Genomic DNA, 18,672 nt, shown 5'->3' with positions numbered 1-18,672 from the left:
CCGAACTCTTCACCAGTATTCTGATCCCTGGCTTCTTCCTGCTGGCCTGCATCCTGCAGCTTCACTACTTCCACAAACCCTTCATGCGAATCACTGACCTGGATCATGTCACACCTTTACACAGGTAACACAACTTAAACCTACTGCTCATTCCCCATCAGTTGAGGTCTCTGTGAAATGTATTGATCCCCCATCTCTCCTGTCATGTGACTTCATTTGAGTCAAACTGAATATCTGGTTCTGGTTGGACGTGAATGTTTCATTTATTTTGTTAATTTGGATTTGTTTAGAGGAAGTAAACAGGCCGTTACTAATCTGAGGAAACACCGTTATAAATGAAAGTCAAGCTAGCTGAAATGCTGACTCCTGAAAAGTAAAACAGTATAAATGAGTATTCATATTGAGACCGTGCTTTTGGTTTGTGTTCCCCACCCTCTTAAATAGCCCTTAGCAATACATTTCTTTTCTTGCTAGAACTAACGAGACAATCTGCCACCAGGAAGAAGAACAGTCAGAGGCCTGAGCAAATTGGCTCTGGTAATGAAGGGGTTGACTTTGAAGAGGAAGACATGGTGACCAACACTGATGAGGAGTCTGAAGAGGAAGGTAGAACAAACAGAATCAGTTCATATGATGACATTAACTACATGTTGATCTCCTTCTAAACAGTTTCTGTTTCTCATCTCTACCATGTTCCACCCTTCCTCTCTCCGTCTCTGTGTGGATCCGTCCTCCTCCTCCCTCAGCGGAATCCATGCCCAGTAAATGGGGTCTGGTGATGGACAGGTTACTGGTGCTCTCCAGGAAGTTCTCGGACATTCTCACAAAACTTCAAGTGTTTCTGTGGAGGCTTCTGGAGCTCCACATCCTCAAGATGGTCGCCTTCTTCTCCGTGTGGGTAGCTGTTGAAGAGGTAAAGGCAGGAGGTGTTGGTGTTTGTGTAAAAGAAGGGAAACATGTAACAGTCAAATATAGGTGAATATAGGTGAACTCATTGAGGTGGATGAGTAGTCACAACAGAAAAGCTACAGCAGGGAAGCTTATGAGGAGGATGACAAAAGTCCCAGAGGCGGTGTACAATGTCAATGTCAGAATTTCTTGAATGGATGGGTGGATGGGTGGATGGGTGGATGGGTGGATGGATGGATGGATGGATGGATGGATGGTTTATAGATGGTTGGATGGAGTGTAATGAGTGGGAAGATTGAAAAATTGATAGATGATAGATAGATAAATAGATCTGGTTCTTTGTCTGCAGCCATCTGTGATGAACCTGGTTCTGGTGGTGTTGTGGTCTCTGGCGATGCCGTACAGTCGCTTCAGGCCCATGGCCTCCTGTCTGTCGACAGTCTGGGTTTGTGTCATCATCGTGTGTAAGATGTTGTACCAGCTCACTGTCGTCAACCCCGAGGAGTACTCCAGAAACTGTACCCTGGTAAGAAATATGCACACACATCACATCAACTATATCTGTACATTTCCACCCGAGGACAAATAAAGTATTTTGTATTTTAATTTTTAATTTGAGAGATCCAGAGGAACCTACGAGACAAGGGAGCTCAGGGACTCCAGAAAGGTCTATGGTTAATCACTTGAATGGGACAGAAGAGTTAATGTAAGAGACAGACAGAGAGAGGAGAGAGAGGGAAAGACAGGATCCCAGTATGTCAGTTCCCCTGGCAGTCTAAGCTTATGGCAGCATAACTAAGAGCTGGTCCAAGCCTGAGCCAACTCTACTGTACTCTACTATAAGCTTTATCAAAAAGGAAGTTTTAACCTACTCTTAAAAGTAGAGAGGGTAGTCTGCCTCCCAGACCCTGACTGGTAGATGACTCCAAAGGAGAGGGGCCTGATAGCTGAACAAATGAATGTCTGACTTAGAGTGTCTTTCAAAGACTTGTAGTTGATACACTCTGACATGATACTGTCGTCCCTCAGGAACTGCAGTGATCACATTTTCATTGTGCTGTTTGTGAAACTGTTTTCTCCTACAGCCTCTAAAAAATGAAACAAACCTGTTACCAGAGGAGATGATGAACTCAGCACTGTATAAGGATCCAGTGGATCCCGCCAAATGGTTTGGAATCAGGAAAGATGCCACTGTACTGGGATACAGCAAGGTGATTAAGAAATAATGGTTTGAACTGACCAAAAGACGACAAAAAGAGTGTCCGAACAGGAGATTCAAACATATCAGCCAATAAATCTCAATAAAGTTATGCTATCATGTCTGCCCTGACTAAAATCTGAGTAATAATTCTGACTGCTCATTTTGTCTAATGTACTTTTGTTTTGTTTTTGCAGAACCATTTAGTTGTGCTGATGTTGTTGGTCTTTGAGGCAACAGTATATCGTCACCAGGCTCACCACTACCGTCAGCTCCAGAGATCTCCGCCAACCATCCCTGCTCTGTTCCCCAAAGCAACCAGGGATACTTTGGACAACGGTCTCATCCCCTGCCTCAAGTACCTGCTCAACTACACCTTCTACAAGTTCGGTTTAGAGGTATCTGGAAGAGATCACTTACTAGGACTGGAAAATATTCAAAACATGCTGCATGAAGAAAAAGTCTTTTAAATTGTCTTTTCTTCTTTTATAGATTTGCCTCTTGATGACGGTTAATGTGATTGGCCAGAGGATGAACTTCATGGTGATCATCCATGGCTGCTGGTTGGTAGCCATCGTGGTAAGGCGACGTCGAGCTGCTATTGCAAAGATCTGGCCCAGATATTGTCTCTTCCTGTCCGTCTTCATGATCTTCCAGTATGTACTGTGCGTCGGCATACCGCCTGTTCTCTGTATAGGTGAGTCCTGATATGACATTAGGTGAAGCTAGAGGACAATGATGTGTTAGTGTGTGAGAGAGTCAGCATGTACGTATATGGTGAGGAAGAGAGTGAGAATACTGTGCAGGTCTGCTCTGTGGCCTCTTTAGCCCCGCCTCCTCAGGTGTGCTGCATGACTAGCTCTCTCTGAAGGCTGTTCATCTTGTCACTGCATGGATGGATGGATGGATGAATGATGGATGGATGGATGGATGGATGGATGCATGCATGCATGGATGAATGGTTGGTTGGTTGGTTGGTTGGATGATGGATGGATGGATGGTTTATAGATGCATGGATAGATAGACAGATAGATAGACAGATAGATAGACCGACCGACCGACCGACCGACCGACCGACCGATAGATAGATAGATAGATAGATAGATAGATAGATAGATAGATAGATAGATAGATAGATAGATAGATAGATAGATAGATGATGGATAGATGGATGGATGGATGGATGGATATTTGAATGGATGGATATATGGATGGTAGCATGAACTGCCAATCCTGTCCTGTTCATCTTGTCACTGCAAACCTTTTCACTCCTGAAGTCTTGACCCACTTGTGGTTGGAGATCTGATCCACCTGTCTTTGTGAATACCGAGTTTTTCTCCCTGTAGGAACATCACAGTAGAAACAAAAACAATGAGAGTGTGTCTTTCAGCCTCACAGGATATTTCTGTTACATTACACTCAAGTTATGTTATGAAGAGCAAACTTTCAATCCTGCTCCATCACATAGTATCTCCACCTGACTGGTGTTTCTGTGTGTTTTACCCTGCAGACTACCCATGGCGTGGGAAGACTCCAGTGTTGATGAACTCGGCCCTCATAAAGTGGATCTACCTGCCTGACTTCTACACTGTGCCAAACGCCAGAAACCTCATAGGTCTGTCTCTGTTTTCATCTCTGAAAGTCAGTTATACCCATAAATTCATCTCTATGAACAACAAATAATTCTTATCGCGTTTATTACTATCAATATTCACTTTTTTTGATGGATGCTGTATGTGATTATAACATGGAGTATATTTTTAAATGATCACTTTCTCCTTTTATCAATGTAATCTTGTTCTCGGAAGAAGCCTTACTTCTTTCTGATTGTGATGGGTTTTAATTTTCAAGCTTTTTAAATTCAACACTCCCTCAATGGTGTAATGATTTAAAATGTTCAGGTCAGTGTATATTTTCACAGGTTAAACTCCATTAGAACAACAGTTATGTAGTTTATCAGAAATACTTATGCACCAAGCGGCAACCTCCGGCCGCAAGATTTGAAGCCAATGCGGAAGTGTTAAAAACTGCAGTTCATCGAGTGTCCACCTGAGGCTGGTTCCAGAAGTACCAGAAACCACATACACACCAATTCAAAGAAGACAATCTTTACAGCAGAAATAAACATGTTTACAACCTGGTACAAAAAACAAGTGTAGTCTGGATAGCTCATTTTTCGATCGGCACACACTGTACAGGGGGGAGGTGGGAGTTCAAAACATCAATTGATCAAGTCCAGACTGTCTAAAGGTTGATATTTTAACTCATTAATCACCAGCTGCGTTTGATAAAACAGCTCTTTAGGTACAGATGTTGAATTTTAAAGGTCATAGTTCAGCAGTGAATGATGAAACGCAAAGCACAGCTGATTTATATTACAGCAGCTGAGAAGAACATGTGTCAATTTTAATAAAAATATATATTTAATCTGTAAAGCGCTTTTCAGAAACTCAAAGACATTAAAAAACAGAATTGGAGTCAGAGTTCCTGTTTGTATCAAGATTTCTGTCTTGATGCAGGTTTTAGAAGAACACATGGGCTGTCAGCAAAGTAAAGCACTGAAACATGTCTAAAAAGAGTGGTTAAAATAAAAATGAAAAATAATAATTATAATGATAATAACAATAAAAATAACAATAATAATAATGATAAAGGTAAAAATAGATTGAAAAATAAAAATGAAATAAAATAATATAAATTAAAGCAAATATTACTGATATGTACTCTATGTACACTACTACACTTCTATCTCATGAATCGATAAGGCAAAATAAAATTGCACCAGGTTTTTATGAGCACACACAACATGAAAAACACACTCAGAGCAATAGTTACACCAACATACATGTTTGGTATAGGTTTTTTTTTTTTAAATTAGCGTGATTACATCGGAGCATTGACCCCTGTTCTGGATATTTGGCCAGTTTCTCAACAAAGAGGCCGAGCTGAATGGCGCCCCCTGTGGGTCATACACCTGCTCTTCAAATTATCTTATACAACCCTGTTTAAAAATACATATTTCTTTGAGGCTAAATTAGAACACTGTTGTAGTAGGGTTGATGAAGAAAAAAAAATGTTACCATTAATGTTGAAGAAAGAGCCACCTGTGTTACCCAAATGACCACTGGGGCCGATGTCATCACAGTATTCATCTAAATCTGATATTGTGTTGCTGACTGAGTGCGACGAAGAGGTTAATGTATCCATAGTTCTTATAACGTGTGGTGTTTTAATCCCTGTCCACAGCGGACTTTGTGCTGCTGATGTGTGCGTCACAGCAGTGGAAGGTATTTGGGTGTGAGCACACGGAGGAGTGGATGGTTCTGGCTGGAGAAAACACAGATGACCCTGAACCAATGGATGGTCCACTATTTAACCCTGCACCCAACTTTATTTACTGCAGGTAATGTCTTCCTCTGTCTCGCTTTCATATTCTTTTCATAAGGGCCTCTTGAATAATTAGAGACAGGGAGTCTGATCTGCTTTATCCGTTTTTGAAACTTACATTCGTCTCTCTCTCCATCTGTCGCTCACTTATCACAGAGGATGTTTCTTGATTGATCAAGTCTCAGAGTTTTGTAAAAATGATTGATCTGTTCCTCCCACAGGAGCTACCTCGACATGGCCAAGGTCTTGGTGTTTCGTCACCTCTTCTGGTTGGTGCTGTCGGTGGTCTTCATCACTGGGGCCACCAGGATCTCTGTGTTCGGACTCGGCTACCTCCTCGCGTGCTTCTTTTTCCTTCTGTTTGGGACGCGGCTGTTTGTCAAATCATCCAGAACACGCCTGGCTCTGTGGGACTGTCTCATCATTTACAACGTGGCAGTCATTATATCTAAAAACACATTATCAGTGAGTATGAAGCTCATCATTTGATCAATATTTTCTGCAATGCTCTTTATTTATTTTGCAAATTAAAATTAGTTCTGGATTATGGTGATCTCTTGTTCATGAACGCCTCTGCTGAAAGGCGTGCATGTACAACTCTCAGGTTGTATGGCCATCTCTGGCCCATAGGTTGATACCATAGACTGTATAATAAATGGACGTGGTATCCATGACGTCACCCGTCTGTTTCTGAAGTGCTGTTTTGAAGCTGACTGTCGGCGGGTGCCATTTCTGAAATGCTGAACTCAACCTAACTTCTGTTGAGCTAGTGTGAGGTAAAGAGGCGGGCCTGTAACCTCCTCTCTAACAGCTACAGTGTTCCCATCTGTCAATCAAGTCAGCTGTGCCTCTCATAATGGAAAACTCGTAATCTTAATATCTTCTTTAAAGATCAGCTTCTTTGAAATGGTGTGTATGTGGTTTCCAGCACTTCCGGAGCCAGCCTCAAGTGGATGCTCGTGAAACTGCAGTTTTTAACATTTCCACATTAGCTTCAATTCTTGCAGCAGGAGGGTGCTGCTTGGTTGATGAATTGGTACACTTTATAAGGCAATTCTTAATTTGCTACCACAGGGGTTCCCAAGGTGTGATTCAGGACCCCCGGGGGTCACGGAACACCAATGGGGGGGTCGCAAGATGTCTTTCAGATTTTCAACTTTTTCTTAGTAATCCAAATTTGCTTATTTTACCCATTATTGTAAAAAATATAGACACAAATAGTAACATTTGAAATAAAACCCTGCAAATAAGTACATTTCATAAGTTATCTGCTTTTTTTTGTTGCCAGATGACTCCTAAAGTTAGAGTTAGCTAACAGTTATGAACAAAAGGATCAGTAGCAGCAGGTTGATTTACCGCAGCACAGGAAACACAGCCATCTGCATGTAGGTAAACTCATTTTGAAGTATGAAGTAAGTAAAGTATGAAGCAACATTAACTTTGAGGGACAGTGGGGTCACAAGTCTTTGGCACCTATATTTTGGGGGTTGCGGCCTGAAAAGTTTGGGAACCCCTGTGCTAACAGAGCTTTGTAGCTTTATCATTTTTTTAAGAATAGAAGTCTCTCTCTCTCTACTCTCTCTTTTTATCTCTTCTCTCTCTCGCTATTCTCTCTCTACTCTCTCTACTCTCTCCCCCTCTCTCTCTCTCTCTCTCTCTGCTTATGTAACTTTGTGTTTTTATTGCAGCTGACTCTCGACCAGGTCTCCCTTGAATAAGATATTTTTGATTTCAATCAATCAATCGATCGATCAATCAATCAATCAATCAATCCGTCAGTCAGTCAGTCAATCAATCAATCAATCAATCAATCAATCAATCAATCAATCAATCAATCTGTCAGTCAGTCAGTCAATCAATCAATCAATCTGTCAGTCAGTCAGTCAGTCAATCAATCAATCAATCCGTCAGTCTGTCAGTCAGTCAGTCAGTCAATCAATCAATCAATCAATCAATCAATCCGTCAGTCTGTCAGTCAGTCAATCAATCAATCAATCAATCAATCAATCAATCAATCAATCAATCAATCAATCCCCAAATCCCATCAAACGTTCTCCTCAGACTCTACCCAAACAGAGCAGGTCTAGACCGTACTCTATGTTCTATTATTAACAAAGACCCAACATCAAGACTGGATAAGATCCAGTGCCATCTTACAGACAGGACTCAGTCTGATCTCATCTTAATCCACCATGAGCAGAGCACTTTGCAGCATTTAGCGAGTTACAGTGGCAAGAACAAACTTCCTTTAACAGGCAGAAATTGCATATTTCCCTCTTCGTAACATCAACCGCCTCCACCCATCCCTCACACCCAACAGTACCGCCGTTCTTGTTCACACCCTGGTAACTTCACACATTGATTACTTTAATCCCTCCCCTTTGGTCTCCCTCTCAAATCCATCCATAAACTCCAACTGGTCCAGAGCTCTGCTGCTCATGTCATCACTCCCATCCTTCAGCAGCTTCACTGGTTACAGCTCAAAACTCGCATCAATTTCAAGATCCTGCTCCTAGCCCTTAAGGCCCTCCATAACCTCGCTCCTCCATACCTCTCTGAACTTCTGCACATCAACACACCCAGCCGCACTCTCAGGTCTTCTTCTTCCATTCACCTCACTACACCACCACACCTAACCACCATGGGGTCCAGAGCCTTCAGCTGGTCTGCCTCCCGCCTCTGGAACTCCCTCCCACCAGACATCCGTAACATTGACTCTCTATCCATTTTTAAATCACATCTCAAGACACATCTTTTTAAACTGTCATATTCTCTCTGATTACACCTCTTCATTGCACTCTATCGTATCCTGTTCATTTTATTTGTATTTATTATTTACACTGTATCATGCCTTGTCGATTTTATCAGCCTCATTTTTTGTATTGTTCTTTTTTAAAACTCTGCCATGTACAGTGACCTTGAGTGCTTAGAAAGGCGCCTCTAAATAAAATATATTATTATTATTATCATTAGAAACCTCCAGCAGGACCAGACTCATGTTAGACACACATCTGCTGAGACCAAGTTGGAGAGAGGGATAGAGGGAGATGAAGAGAGAGAGAGATGTTAGTCGTGAGACGTACCAACCTGGTTAATCCATCCATCCATTATCTTGACCGCTTATCCTGTTAGGGGTCACGGGGGGCTGGAGCCTATCCCAGCTGGCTTCGGGCGGAAGGCAGGGTACACCCTGGACAGGTTGCCAACCTATCACAGGGCTCCAACCTGGCACAGCCACATTTACTTTTTTATTTAACCTTTATCCAACCGGGTTAAACAAAGGTTAAATAAAAAAGTAAATGTGGCTGTGATGATTTTTTAACTTCTTCATACTTTGTGAAATCACAGGGTTTGCTCTGAGTTCCTGCTGACAGCTGGTTATGTATCGCTTACTCTGGTCTTTTCATATGGAAGCACTCACAGCAGCTCTGATCTGTTTATCAGGTTCAAAGTGAGCTTTATGTGACTGCTTAGCACAAGTTACTCTGGAGTCATCTGTGGTGCCTTTAAAGGTGACATATTATGCTTTTTTCATCAATATATATTGGTCTAAGAGGTCCCCAAAACATGTCTTTAAAGTTTATGCTCAAAAAAAACACTTTGAAATCAGATTTTGGCATGCCTGATAAATCCTCTTCTTCAGCCCTGCTCAGAACAGTCTGTTTTCTCTCTGACCACGCCCCCTCAGGAAGTGGATGTGCCTCGGCTGTCCAGCACGTTGATCTAATGTTTACATGCTGAATAGAGATCACGTTACTTCAACCCTCTGAATCTGATCCAGAATCTGATCCTGACGGAGAGGCGCCTGTAGCAGGACCTTTCTGAAGGATTGGTCACAGATTTAGTGTTTCTTGTTGTTTTATTTATCAGTATGTCGACGTGTGTCTTGGTCTTGGCTAACTAGCGCTAGCACTTATCCATGATAAATAAAAATCATCCACTAGATCTTCAAATCTGCAGACGTGGAGAGTAAAACCGACCTTTGTGTTTATTAAGACAGCCTACAACTAGCATGCCTCCCTCCTAAGCTCCTTGTTAGCACACATTTGTGCAGGTAATGAAAAACAGAGGAGGGATTCAGTATTATTTTATAGTCTATGGGCTGAACAAGCTCCGAGCTCTGACTCCGTGACAGACCGGATATTGTTGTTACGTAACAAAAACACTGAAGTCTGAAACGGCTCGTTTCACACACATTTACAGAAAGGTGGAGAAATCAAAACAGGGGCAGAATGGATTTTTTTTCATTTTCGGGGGGTTTGTAGACATGCCAGGGAAACATATTTCAGGTAGAGAACCATTAAAAAGTCCATTTTGCATGATATGTCACCTTTAACTTCTCTCAGACTAACACATGCTTTTCTGGTAAAACTTCAATGCTAAAGTCGTGGCATGGAAAGCCTTGATAAGATGCAGACAGAGAAGTTTCCACAGTGACAGTTTAACCACCGGTCTGACCTGAAAACATTCTGTGTGTGTTTCAGATCCTGGCGTGTGTGTTTGTGTTTGAGATGCAGCAAGGCTTCTGTTGGGTGATTCAGCTTTTCAGCCTGGTGTGCACAGTCAAAGGCTATTATGACCGTAAGTTACATTAATACAGAATGATAATGTTATTGATAATGATGTACACAATGACAATGATCATCCACACATTCTGAGTTTATTGTGTTTTTCACTCTACCTCTGGGATGTTGTTAAAAGAAAGTGATGTGGAATAGGCTTTACTCGTGCATGAAAGTCATGGTTTGAAAATAAAACACGATCTCATTCATTCACTTTTTTCACACCAGCTTGCTTCACATATTGACATTAACATTTACCACTGTGTGTTTTTCTTCCTGGACAGCGAAAGCAGTGAGTGACAAGACCTGCAGCCTTCCAGTGGAAGAGGCCGGTGTTATCTGGGACAGCATTTGTTTTCTCTGCCTCCTGCTGCAGAGGAGGGTCTTTCTTAGTTTCTACTTCCTGCATGTGGTGGCAGAGATACAGGCCTCGGCAAAACAGGCCTCCAGGTACGGCACGATGACCGGATCACTGACTGAGTGAAAGAGATGTTCCAATGTAGGAACATACAGTTATTAAAGAAAGAAAAAAAGAAAGAAAGAAAGAAAGAAAGAAAGAAAGAAAGAAAGAAAGAAAGAGAGAAGGAAAGAAAGAAAGAAAGAGAGAAAGAAAGAAAGAAAGAAAGAAAGAAAGAAAGAAAGAAAAAAGAAAGAAAGAAAGAAAGAGAAAGAAAGAGAGAAACAAAGAGAGAAATAAAGAATAAGAAAGAGATAAAGAAAAAAAGAAAGAAAGAAAGAAAGAAAAAGAAAGAGAGAAAGAAAGAAAGAAAGAAAAAAAGAAAGAAAGAGAGAAAGAAAGAAAGAAAGAGAGAAAGAAAGAAAGAAAGAGAGAAAGAAAGAGAAAGAAAGAAAAAAAGAAAGAGAGAAAGAAAGAGAGAAAGAAAGAAAGAAAGAAAGAAAGAAAGAAAGAAAAAAAGAAAGAAAGAAAAAAAGAAGGAAAGAAAGAAAGCGAGAAAGAAAGAAAGAAAGAGCAAGCTCTTCAAGATGCAATTATTTTTATTTTTTATAACTTTTTTATTAGACTCAGCCATCAAAACACAAATCAGTGCGAAATAGTCCGAAAAAGAAAAGTTTAAGAGATTATAAATGAAAAAATAAATACATACAACAAAGCTAAATTAATAAATCAAAATAATGTATTAGATCATTTGAATGATAGAAAAGCAATAGAAATAGATACAATAAACTTATGAAAATAAATGAATACAATAAGATAATAATAATAATGTGTATCACAAATCAGTCTATCAGAAAGTCAACTAAAAAGAGATGAAGCAACAGGTGCCCACCTCATCTGTAAAACATCAGTTTTTAACTGGCCTGAGTACAGTTAGGCCCACTTCTCGGACATCTCCCTGTAATATATGGGCTGCGTTTTTTAAAGTTGTTCACACTGAAAATAACGAAAACATTTCTCCACATTTAGCTCCAAAACATCTTAAAAATGTGGTGTTTTTTAAAGTCACTTTTTTAATTTTGTCTTGACAAATATATTTAAGATAAAGTAAATGTTAAATCTAAATGTTAAATGTTATATGTTGTTCTGTAATTCTTAATATTTAGCTAACATGCAATTTCACACTGCCACCCACTGGAAGTACCAAATTAAAGGTTAATTCAGTATCCAACTGACCCAGTCTATGATACAGACAGACTGTGGTTGGGATACCTGTATCGCTTTATGGAGCTTTTATTTTGGTACTTCTTCAAGGCAGCAGTGTGAATTTGCATGTTAGCTAAATATTTAGGATCGCAGAGCAACATTTAACATTTAGATTTAACATTTAACACTTTGATTTATATTTAGCATTTGGATTTAACAATGATTTTATCTAGAATATATGTGTCACAAGAAAAATAAATGCGGAAAAGATCACACATTTTGCTCTGAATGTGAGAAAAAAGGGACTTTCAAAAATGTACACCACATTTTTAAGACATTTCAGAGTTCAATGTGGAGAAATGTTTCTTTCAGTATGCACAACTTTACAGACCGCATAGCAATACGACACATGCATGGCTTTTGATTTTTGACTCAATGAGCCAATTTAAAAAAGGTAAAACATTGTGGAACATTTCTTCAGACTTCTTCTTGATCAGGATCTAATCTGACTTTTTCACATATATTTCAAAGGAAAAAACTCATCTGGTACCAACATGGGTATAATTTATTATATATATCAATTATAAAAGGCCTTGATAGGAGAGGTGCATCTATCATGCAGGCTTGTGCACATGTAATCCCACCTCTTCCAACCCTGCTAGGACCAAGGAAGTATACAGAGTACACTACAGTACTTGGGCACGGTTTGGATTACCGAGTGTGAGTGCACCATGAGTCTCAAATTAAATATTTTATATCTTCTGACCTTACCCACAAAACTACTGAGTGACACATTCTTAACTATTCATAGAGATAACTCACCTTCTGTATAAAAACATGTACAGTGCTGTGAAAAAGTATTTGCCCCCTTCCTGATTTCTCATATTATTGCACATTTTTCACACTTATATGATTCAGATCATCAAACAAATTTTAATATTAGACAAAGATAACCAGAGTAAACATTAAATGCAGTTTTTAAATGATGATTTTATTTAATAAGGGAAAAAAGTTATCCAAACCCACCTGACCCTGTGTGAAAAAATATTTGCCCCCCCTTAAATCACAAATTAACTGTGATAAACCAGATTTTTTCGAAAGCTGAGCTCAATTTCACTCTCCACACCCAGGCCTGATTACTGACAGACCTGTTGAATCAAGAAACCACTTAAATAGAACCTCTCTGACAAAGTGAAGTGGGCTAAAAGATCTCAAAAAGCAACACATCATGCCACCATCCAAATAAATTCCAGAACAGATGTGAAACAAAGTCATCGACATCTATCAGTCTGGAAAGGGTTACAAAGCCATTTCTAAGGCTTTCAGACTCCAGAGAACCACAGTGAGAGCCATTATCCACAAATGGAGAAGGCTTGGAACAGTGTTGAACCTTCTCCGGAGTGACCGGCCTACTAAAATTACTCCAAGAGCACAGCGACCACTCATCCAGGTCCCAAAAGAACCCAGAACCACATCTGAAGAACTGCAGGCCTCACCTGCCTCAGTTAAGGTCTGTGTCCATGATTCCACAGTAAGAAAGAGATCAGGCAGAAATGGCACCCATGGGAGAGTTCCAAGGTGAAAAACACTGCTGACCAAGTGACACAAAGGCTCGTCTCACATTCACCAGAAAACATCTTAATGATCCCCGAGACTTCTGGGAAAACATTCTGTGGACTGACGTGACAAAAGTTGAACTTTTTGGAAGGTGTGCATCTCGTTACAACTGGTGTAAAAATAACACAGCATTTGCTAAAAAGAACATCATACCAACATTCAAACATGGTGGTGGTAGAGTGATGTTCTGTGGCTGCTTTGCTGCGCCTGGACCTGGACGACTTGCTGTAACTGATGGAACCATGAATCCTGCTCTCTACCAGAAAATCCTGAAGTTGAATGTCCGGCCATCAGTTTAAGACCTCAAGCTTAAGAGCACTTGGGTTATGCAGCAGGACAATCATCCAAAACACACCAGCAAGTCCACCTCTGAATGCCTTTAAAAAAACAAGATGAAGGTTTTGGAGTGGCCTGGTCAAAGTCCGGACTTGAATCCAATAGAGATGCTGTGGAATGACCTTAAACAGGCCGTTTATGCTGGAAAACCCTCCAGTGTGGCTGAATTAAAACAATTCTGTGAAGAAGAGTGGGCCAAAACTCATCCAGAGCGATGTTAAAGACTCATCACCAGTTATCACAAACACTTTTTGTCTGGTTTTTGCCTCCTAGGGTGGCACAACCAGTTATTAGGTTTAGGGGGCAAATACTTTTTCACACTGGGTCAGAAGGGTTTGGATCACTTTTTTCCCTTAAAAAATAAAATCATCATTTAAAAACTGCATTCAGTGTGTAATCTTGTTATCTTTGTCTGATATAAAAATGTGTTTGATGATCTGAAACATTTAAGTGTGAAAAATGTGCAAAAATATAAGAAATCAGTGAGGGGGCAAATGCTTTTTCACAGCACTGTATACACTTCTGTTCAATAATCCTTTTGAACTCAAAGAGTCTGAGCTTCAGCGTAGTCCTGTCCTCATACCTCTGCTTTTTACAACATGACACCTGTCATATGTCTTCTTTCAATGTAGACCGAAGTACAGTGAACCTAAGCACCACACTACAGCATCTCATGGCTTCACTGTCAGATTAGGTATTCATAAAAATAGGAAACATTGAAAGTCTGGTGAGAATGCTTCAACAGGTTCAGGCTCTGTTCATAGATTTGGTGAGGATCCCAAAAGTAGAGACCACTTAAAAGAATCTGACTCTCTCTATTTGTTCATTGAAATGTTGTGAAAAATGCTTCCTCTGTTTCTGGCAGTGACTTCCTAAGAGATTTAATGTCGACTTTTTCTGTCTTCCAGGGGTTTCGAACTTTTCAAAGCCAGTATTTTGAAGAACATTCGGTTCCACCAACAAGCTGAGAGGAAGTCGTTGACACAGCTCAAGAGTTCGTAAGTGTTTTAAACAAATGGTGCATCAAATAATGAGGAGAAAGGGAAAGCTGAGTGATGAATCTTTGGGCGCCAGATTAGCCTTGTGGTTAAGTTAGGTACCCCATGTATAGAAGCTGTAGTCCTCAAGCAGGTGGCTCTGGTTTGATTCCAACCTTGGGTCCCTCAACCACATCAAGTTAAAGGTCTCAAGCAGGAATTTCTCTAGTTGATCAGACATCAGAGTCCTCTTATGCTGCCTCAAAGTAGCACAATGTCACAAAGGCTCTATTTTAACTCTGACAGGGCGATGCAAACCTACTGACTCGGATATACACAGAAGTATAAACCAGACTTTAAGACTAACACACCAATGGGCGCAAATTTGCGGCTTACCCAACATGTCCAATAACATGAATACTGAAACTAACAGTGATGGTTGTGCTTTTATTGCTTTGCTCTCACTCTAGTTTAGGGTCCTTCATCTTGCTGAACTATTATTCTATTACCTGGCTTTGTTACCCATAAGCTAGCTGTGTTAAATACTTGATTCTGATTGGTTAAAACAGAGGCTACTTATTCTGAATAACAAAGCAAACATTAGGAACAACCTGATCACACATCAGATCAATCCACACAGAGGAATTACAGCACATCTAGTATCTCCATTGAATAGGATATAGAGCATGATCTCATAAAATAACATTGACAAATATTCAACAGTGAGCTTTAGAAATACAAACCATCATAAGACTCAATGATCCTGTTTTTTTCTCCTCCCTTCCTTTTCCTGTCCTCTTCTTTCAGAATGCAGAGAATCCGCTCGAAGCAGCAGAAGTACAAAGAAGGACACAAAACCAGTGAAGAATCTGAAAAGAGTGCCACTGACGAGAGGGGTCTGTTGTTTGCTTTTCTAAATAAAAAATATGAATAAATAGATATATATAAACACACACACATGTTTATATATATATATATATATATATATATATATATATATATATATATATATATACATATATACATATATACATATATACATATATACATTACATATATATCAGAAGCAGTAGCAGAATCAGAAATACTTATTTATCCTGGGGAGGGAAATTTGGTCATCACAGAGCTCTTATAAACGGTATGTAAGAAATTCAAAATATTAATAGAAGAAGGAATAGAATAAGATAGAAATAGAAATAGAAATAAAGTAAAATAAAATAAAATAGAATAATAAAGTATATACAGAAGCGCAGAATAGTTAGAATTACCTATCTACAAAAGCGCTGGGAATCCAACTTTTTTGCTTTTAATGGTTGCATTTTGATGAAATTGTTTTATAATAGTAATAATAGGAATAGTAATAATAAGAACAGTTATAATAATAATAATAATAATAATAATAATAATAATAATAATAATGATAATATAATTAACTTTTTGATCATTCTTGATAATCTTATTGTTTATTTATTATTTAAAATGACCATACATAGTAATTAACATTTCTGTAAATATGCCAGAGTTAGCCAAAAGGCTAGTTTACATCCGTAGTCCCTTGCCAGATGTTAAAAAGGCTCCCTAAAAAGATCATGATTAAACAAAGATAAAATTGAGTAAAATCAAATCAAAGTAAGAAGGTAGAGGAGAAACCAAAACACAAACAAACAAACAAACAAACAACAAAGAGAAGAAAAGAAAAGTACAAATAGCACCATATGATTAAAAATGACTCAAAGCAACATAAGGACATGATATGACAGTTTTGGAGAAAGTGTCCATGGACATAAAATACATGGAGCAAGACAATCAGGAAGCAGCAATAAGGAAATGTTAAAGAAGACACATGCAGACACAACAGGACAACATTTAACAGTGCAGTACATATTTGCATCTGGCAGTGACTACCAATCATTAAACTAGCTGCATGCAGATCAAATGAGGCAACATATAGACTGAGCAACAGATGAGCACAACGAATAGACAACACAAGCAAGCAACAGTATGTTAAGGAAAAAAACACAGGACAAATTCACAGATGGCCGACACAAGGTGGAAGCAGCAGGGGGAGATGTGTTTAGTGCTGACAGATTTGGTTGCTTATGAGCCGCTGCTTCAAATGAAAACTAAATGAGGTATGTGTTGAGCTCTCTGATAGAGGTTGGTATGTTGTTCCATTCTCGTGATGCTCTGATGGAGAAGGCTGATTGACTAAAAGCATAGCTACATTTCCTGACTACGTTTATGTTAATATTATAATCAACCCTTTTAATCTTCTTCACTTTTGAACTGACTTTAGGTTACAGTTCAATGTTTTGATACCTGTATTAGTAAAGCTTTAAAATGAGTACAGCCCTTCTCTATCTAAACATGAACTCGTCTCTTTTCAGAGATTCAGACAGACAAGAAGAAGTCCAGAAAGACAAAGTGGCATCAGCCATGGTTAGACCACGCTACAGGTGAGACAAGACAGAATTCTGTGTGTACCAATCAATGAAATAGATCTTCTGATCAACAGTCAGGTCATGTTAGTTTAATGAGACTGGGATGTGTTTCCTCTTCAACAGTGCTCCACTGCGGAGACTACTACCTGTTTGAATCAGACAGTGAAGATGAAGATGACCTCCAGTCTGAAGAGCAAAGGCCTCAGAAACAAACTGCCTGTCAGGTCAGACAACCGATTTATACGATACGTTCACTTCTATCAAGGTCATCTGATCAATAACAAGGGTTACCATCACTGAGACATTTATCTGTGTTCATTATTCCACCTCCGCCCGAGGACACCGCCAGCATTTTCAAGATTTTAACTTACAGTCGCACTTTTTTTTGGTATCATGTTACATCACTAGGGGGCACTGTTGCAGGGCTGTTGAGCTGCTGCAGGGTTTTTTGTTTTTATCCAAGTCTTCTTATTAATGTATTACAAGAAAAAGTCAGAAATTAAATGACAAAACATATATATACATGTACATATATATATATACACATATACACATACATCTATATATTACACACTAAGATCAATTTTGTCAACATTTAGAGTTTTAAAGTAAGTTAAGAAAGGTTGCGAAGTGTCAAAGAAACTCTTAATTGATCCCTTTATAGTGTATCTTATCTTTTCTAGTTGGACATAATAATAATAATAATAATACCTAAGTTTTATATGGCGCTTTTAAATAACTCAAAGACGCTTTACAAGTAAATAAATAAATACAAATAAAGACATACAAGACAAGCAGACGACAAGGGAAGAGGTGGAAAAATTAATGTGAGGGGAATGCCTGTTTGAAAAGGTAAGTTTTTAACTGTTTCTTAAATGAAAGAAGTGAGTCAGAAGCACGGATGTGTGGGGGGAGAGAGTTCCAGAGGGTGGAGGCGGCTATGGCAAAGGCCCGGTCCCCCAAGGTACGGTGCTTGGATTTAGTGATGGGAGTGAGGAGGTTGGAGTCAGAGGATCGGAGACGGCGGGAGGGGTGGTAGTACTGGAGAAGGTCAGTGAGGTATGGGGGGGCCAGGTTATTGAGGGATTTGTACGTGGTGAGCAGGATCTTGAAATGGATGCGCTGTTTTACGGGGAGCCAGTGGAGCTGTTGAAGGACAGGGGTGATGTGGTCTCTGGAGCGGGAGTGGGTGAGTAGCCGGGCAGCAGAGTTTTGTACGTATTGTAGTTTTTGTAGATGGGAGGAGGGAAGACCATACAGGAGGCTATTGCAGTAGTCGAGTCGTGAGGATATAAAAGCATGAATTAGGGTTTCAGCAGCGGATTTGGAGAGAGTGGGACGGAGGCGGGCGATGTTGCGGAGGTGAAAGAAGGCAGTTTTGGTGATGTGACGGATGTGGGGTTGGAAGGAGAGAGTCTGATCGAAGATGACGCCAAGGTTCCTAATCTGAGGGGAGGGGGTGACTGAGTGACCGTCTATGGAGAGCTTGAAGTCCTGGGCGGAGGGGAGGAGGGATTTGGGGCCGATGATGATGATTTCAGATTTGTTACTATTGAGTTTTAGAAAATTGGTGGTCATCCATGATTTTATTGCAGATAGGCAGGTGGTGAGGGTGGAAACAGTGGCAGCGCTGATTGTTTTG

The 18,672-nt window shown here is 39.8% G+C and overlaps 1 protein-coding gene across 1 annotated transcript in view; it reads left to right on the top strand.

Moving 5' to 3' along the window:
* Nucleotides 1–18,672, top strand: part of piezo1 (piezo-type mechanosensitive ion channel component 1) — a 130,646-nt gene that overhangs the window by 85,721 nt on the left and 26,253 nt on the right. Inside the window, exons 16-31 of the mRNA XM_034682456.1 lie at nt 1–124; nt 500–606; nt 747–913; nt 1,259–1,435; nt 1,995–2,120; nt 2,305–2,505; nt 2,600–2,804; nt 3,618–3,722; nt 5,354–5,510; nt 5,716–5,959; nt 9,979–10,075; nt 10,341–10,506; nt 14,521–14,610; nt 15,397–15,485; nt 16,977–17,045; nt 17,154–17,254. The exon at nt 1–124 is cut by the window's left edge and continues 35 nt beyond it. Of these exons, the coding sequence (XP_034538347.1) occupies nt 1–124; nt 500–606; nt 747–913; nt 1,259–1,435; nt 1,995–2,120; nt 2,305–2,505; nt 2,600–2,804; nt 3,618–3,722; nt 5,354–5,510; nt 5,716–5,959; nt 9,979–10,075; nt 10,341–10,506; nt 14,521–14,610; nt 15,397–15,485; nt 16,977–17,045; nt 17,154–17,254 (2,225 nt within the window). The remainder of the gene's footprint in view (nt 125–499; nt 607–746; nt 914–1,258; nt 1,436–1,994; nt 2,121–2,304; nt 2,506–2,599; nt 2,805–3,617; nt 3,723–5,353; nt 5,511–5,715; nt 5,960–9,978; nt 10,076–10,340; nt 10,507–14,520; nt 14,611–15,396; nt 15,486–16,976; nt 17,046–17,153; nt 17,255–18,672) is intronic.

This window comes from Notolabrus celidotus, chromosome 4 (genome assembly GCF_009762535.1).
Source record: "Notolabrus celidotus isolate fNotCel1 chromosome 4, fNotCel1.pri, whole genome shotgun sequence".
NCBI classification, from domain to species: domain Eukaryota; kingdom Metazoa; phylum Chordata; class Actinopteri; order Labriformes; family Labridae; genus Notolabrus; species Notolabrus celidotus.
Note: the sequence above shows the minus strand (reverse complement) of the source record. Positions and strands in the feature narration are given on the sequence as shown.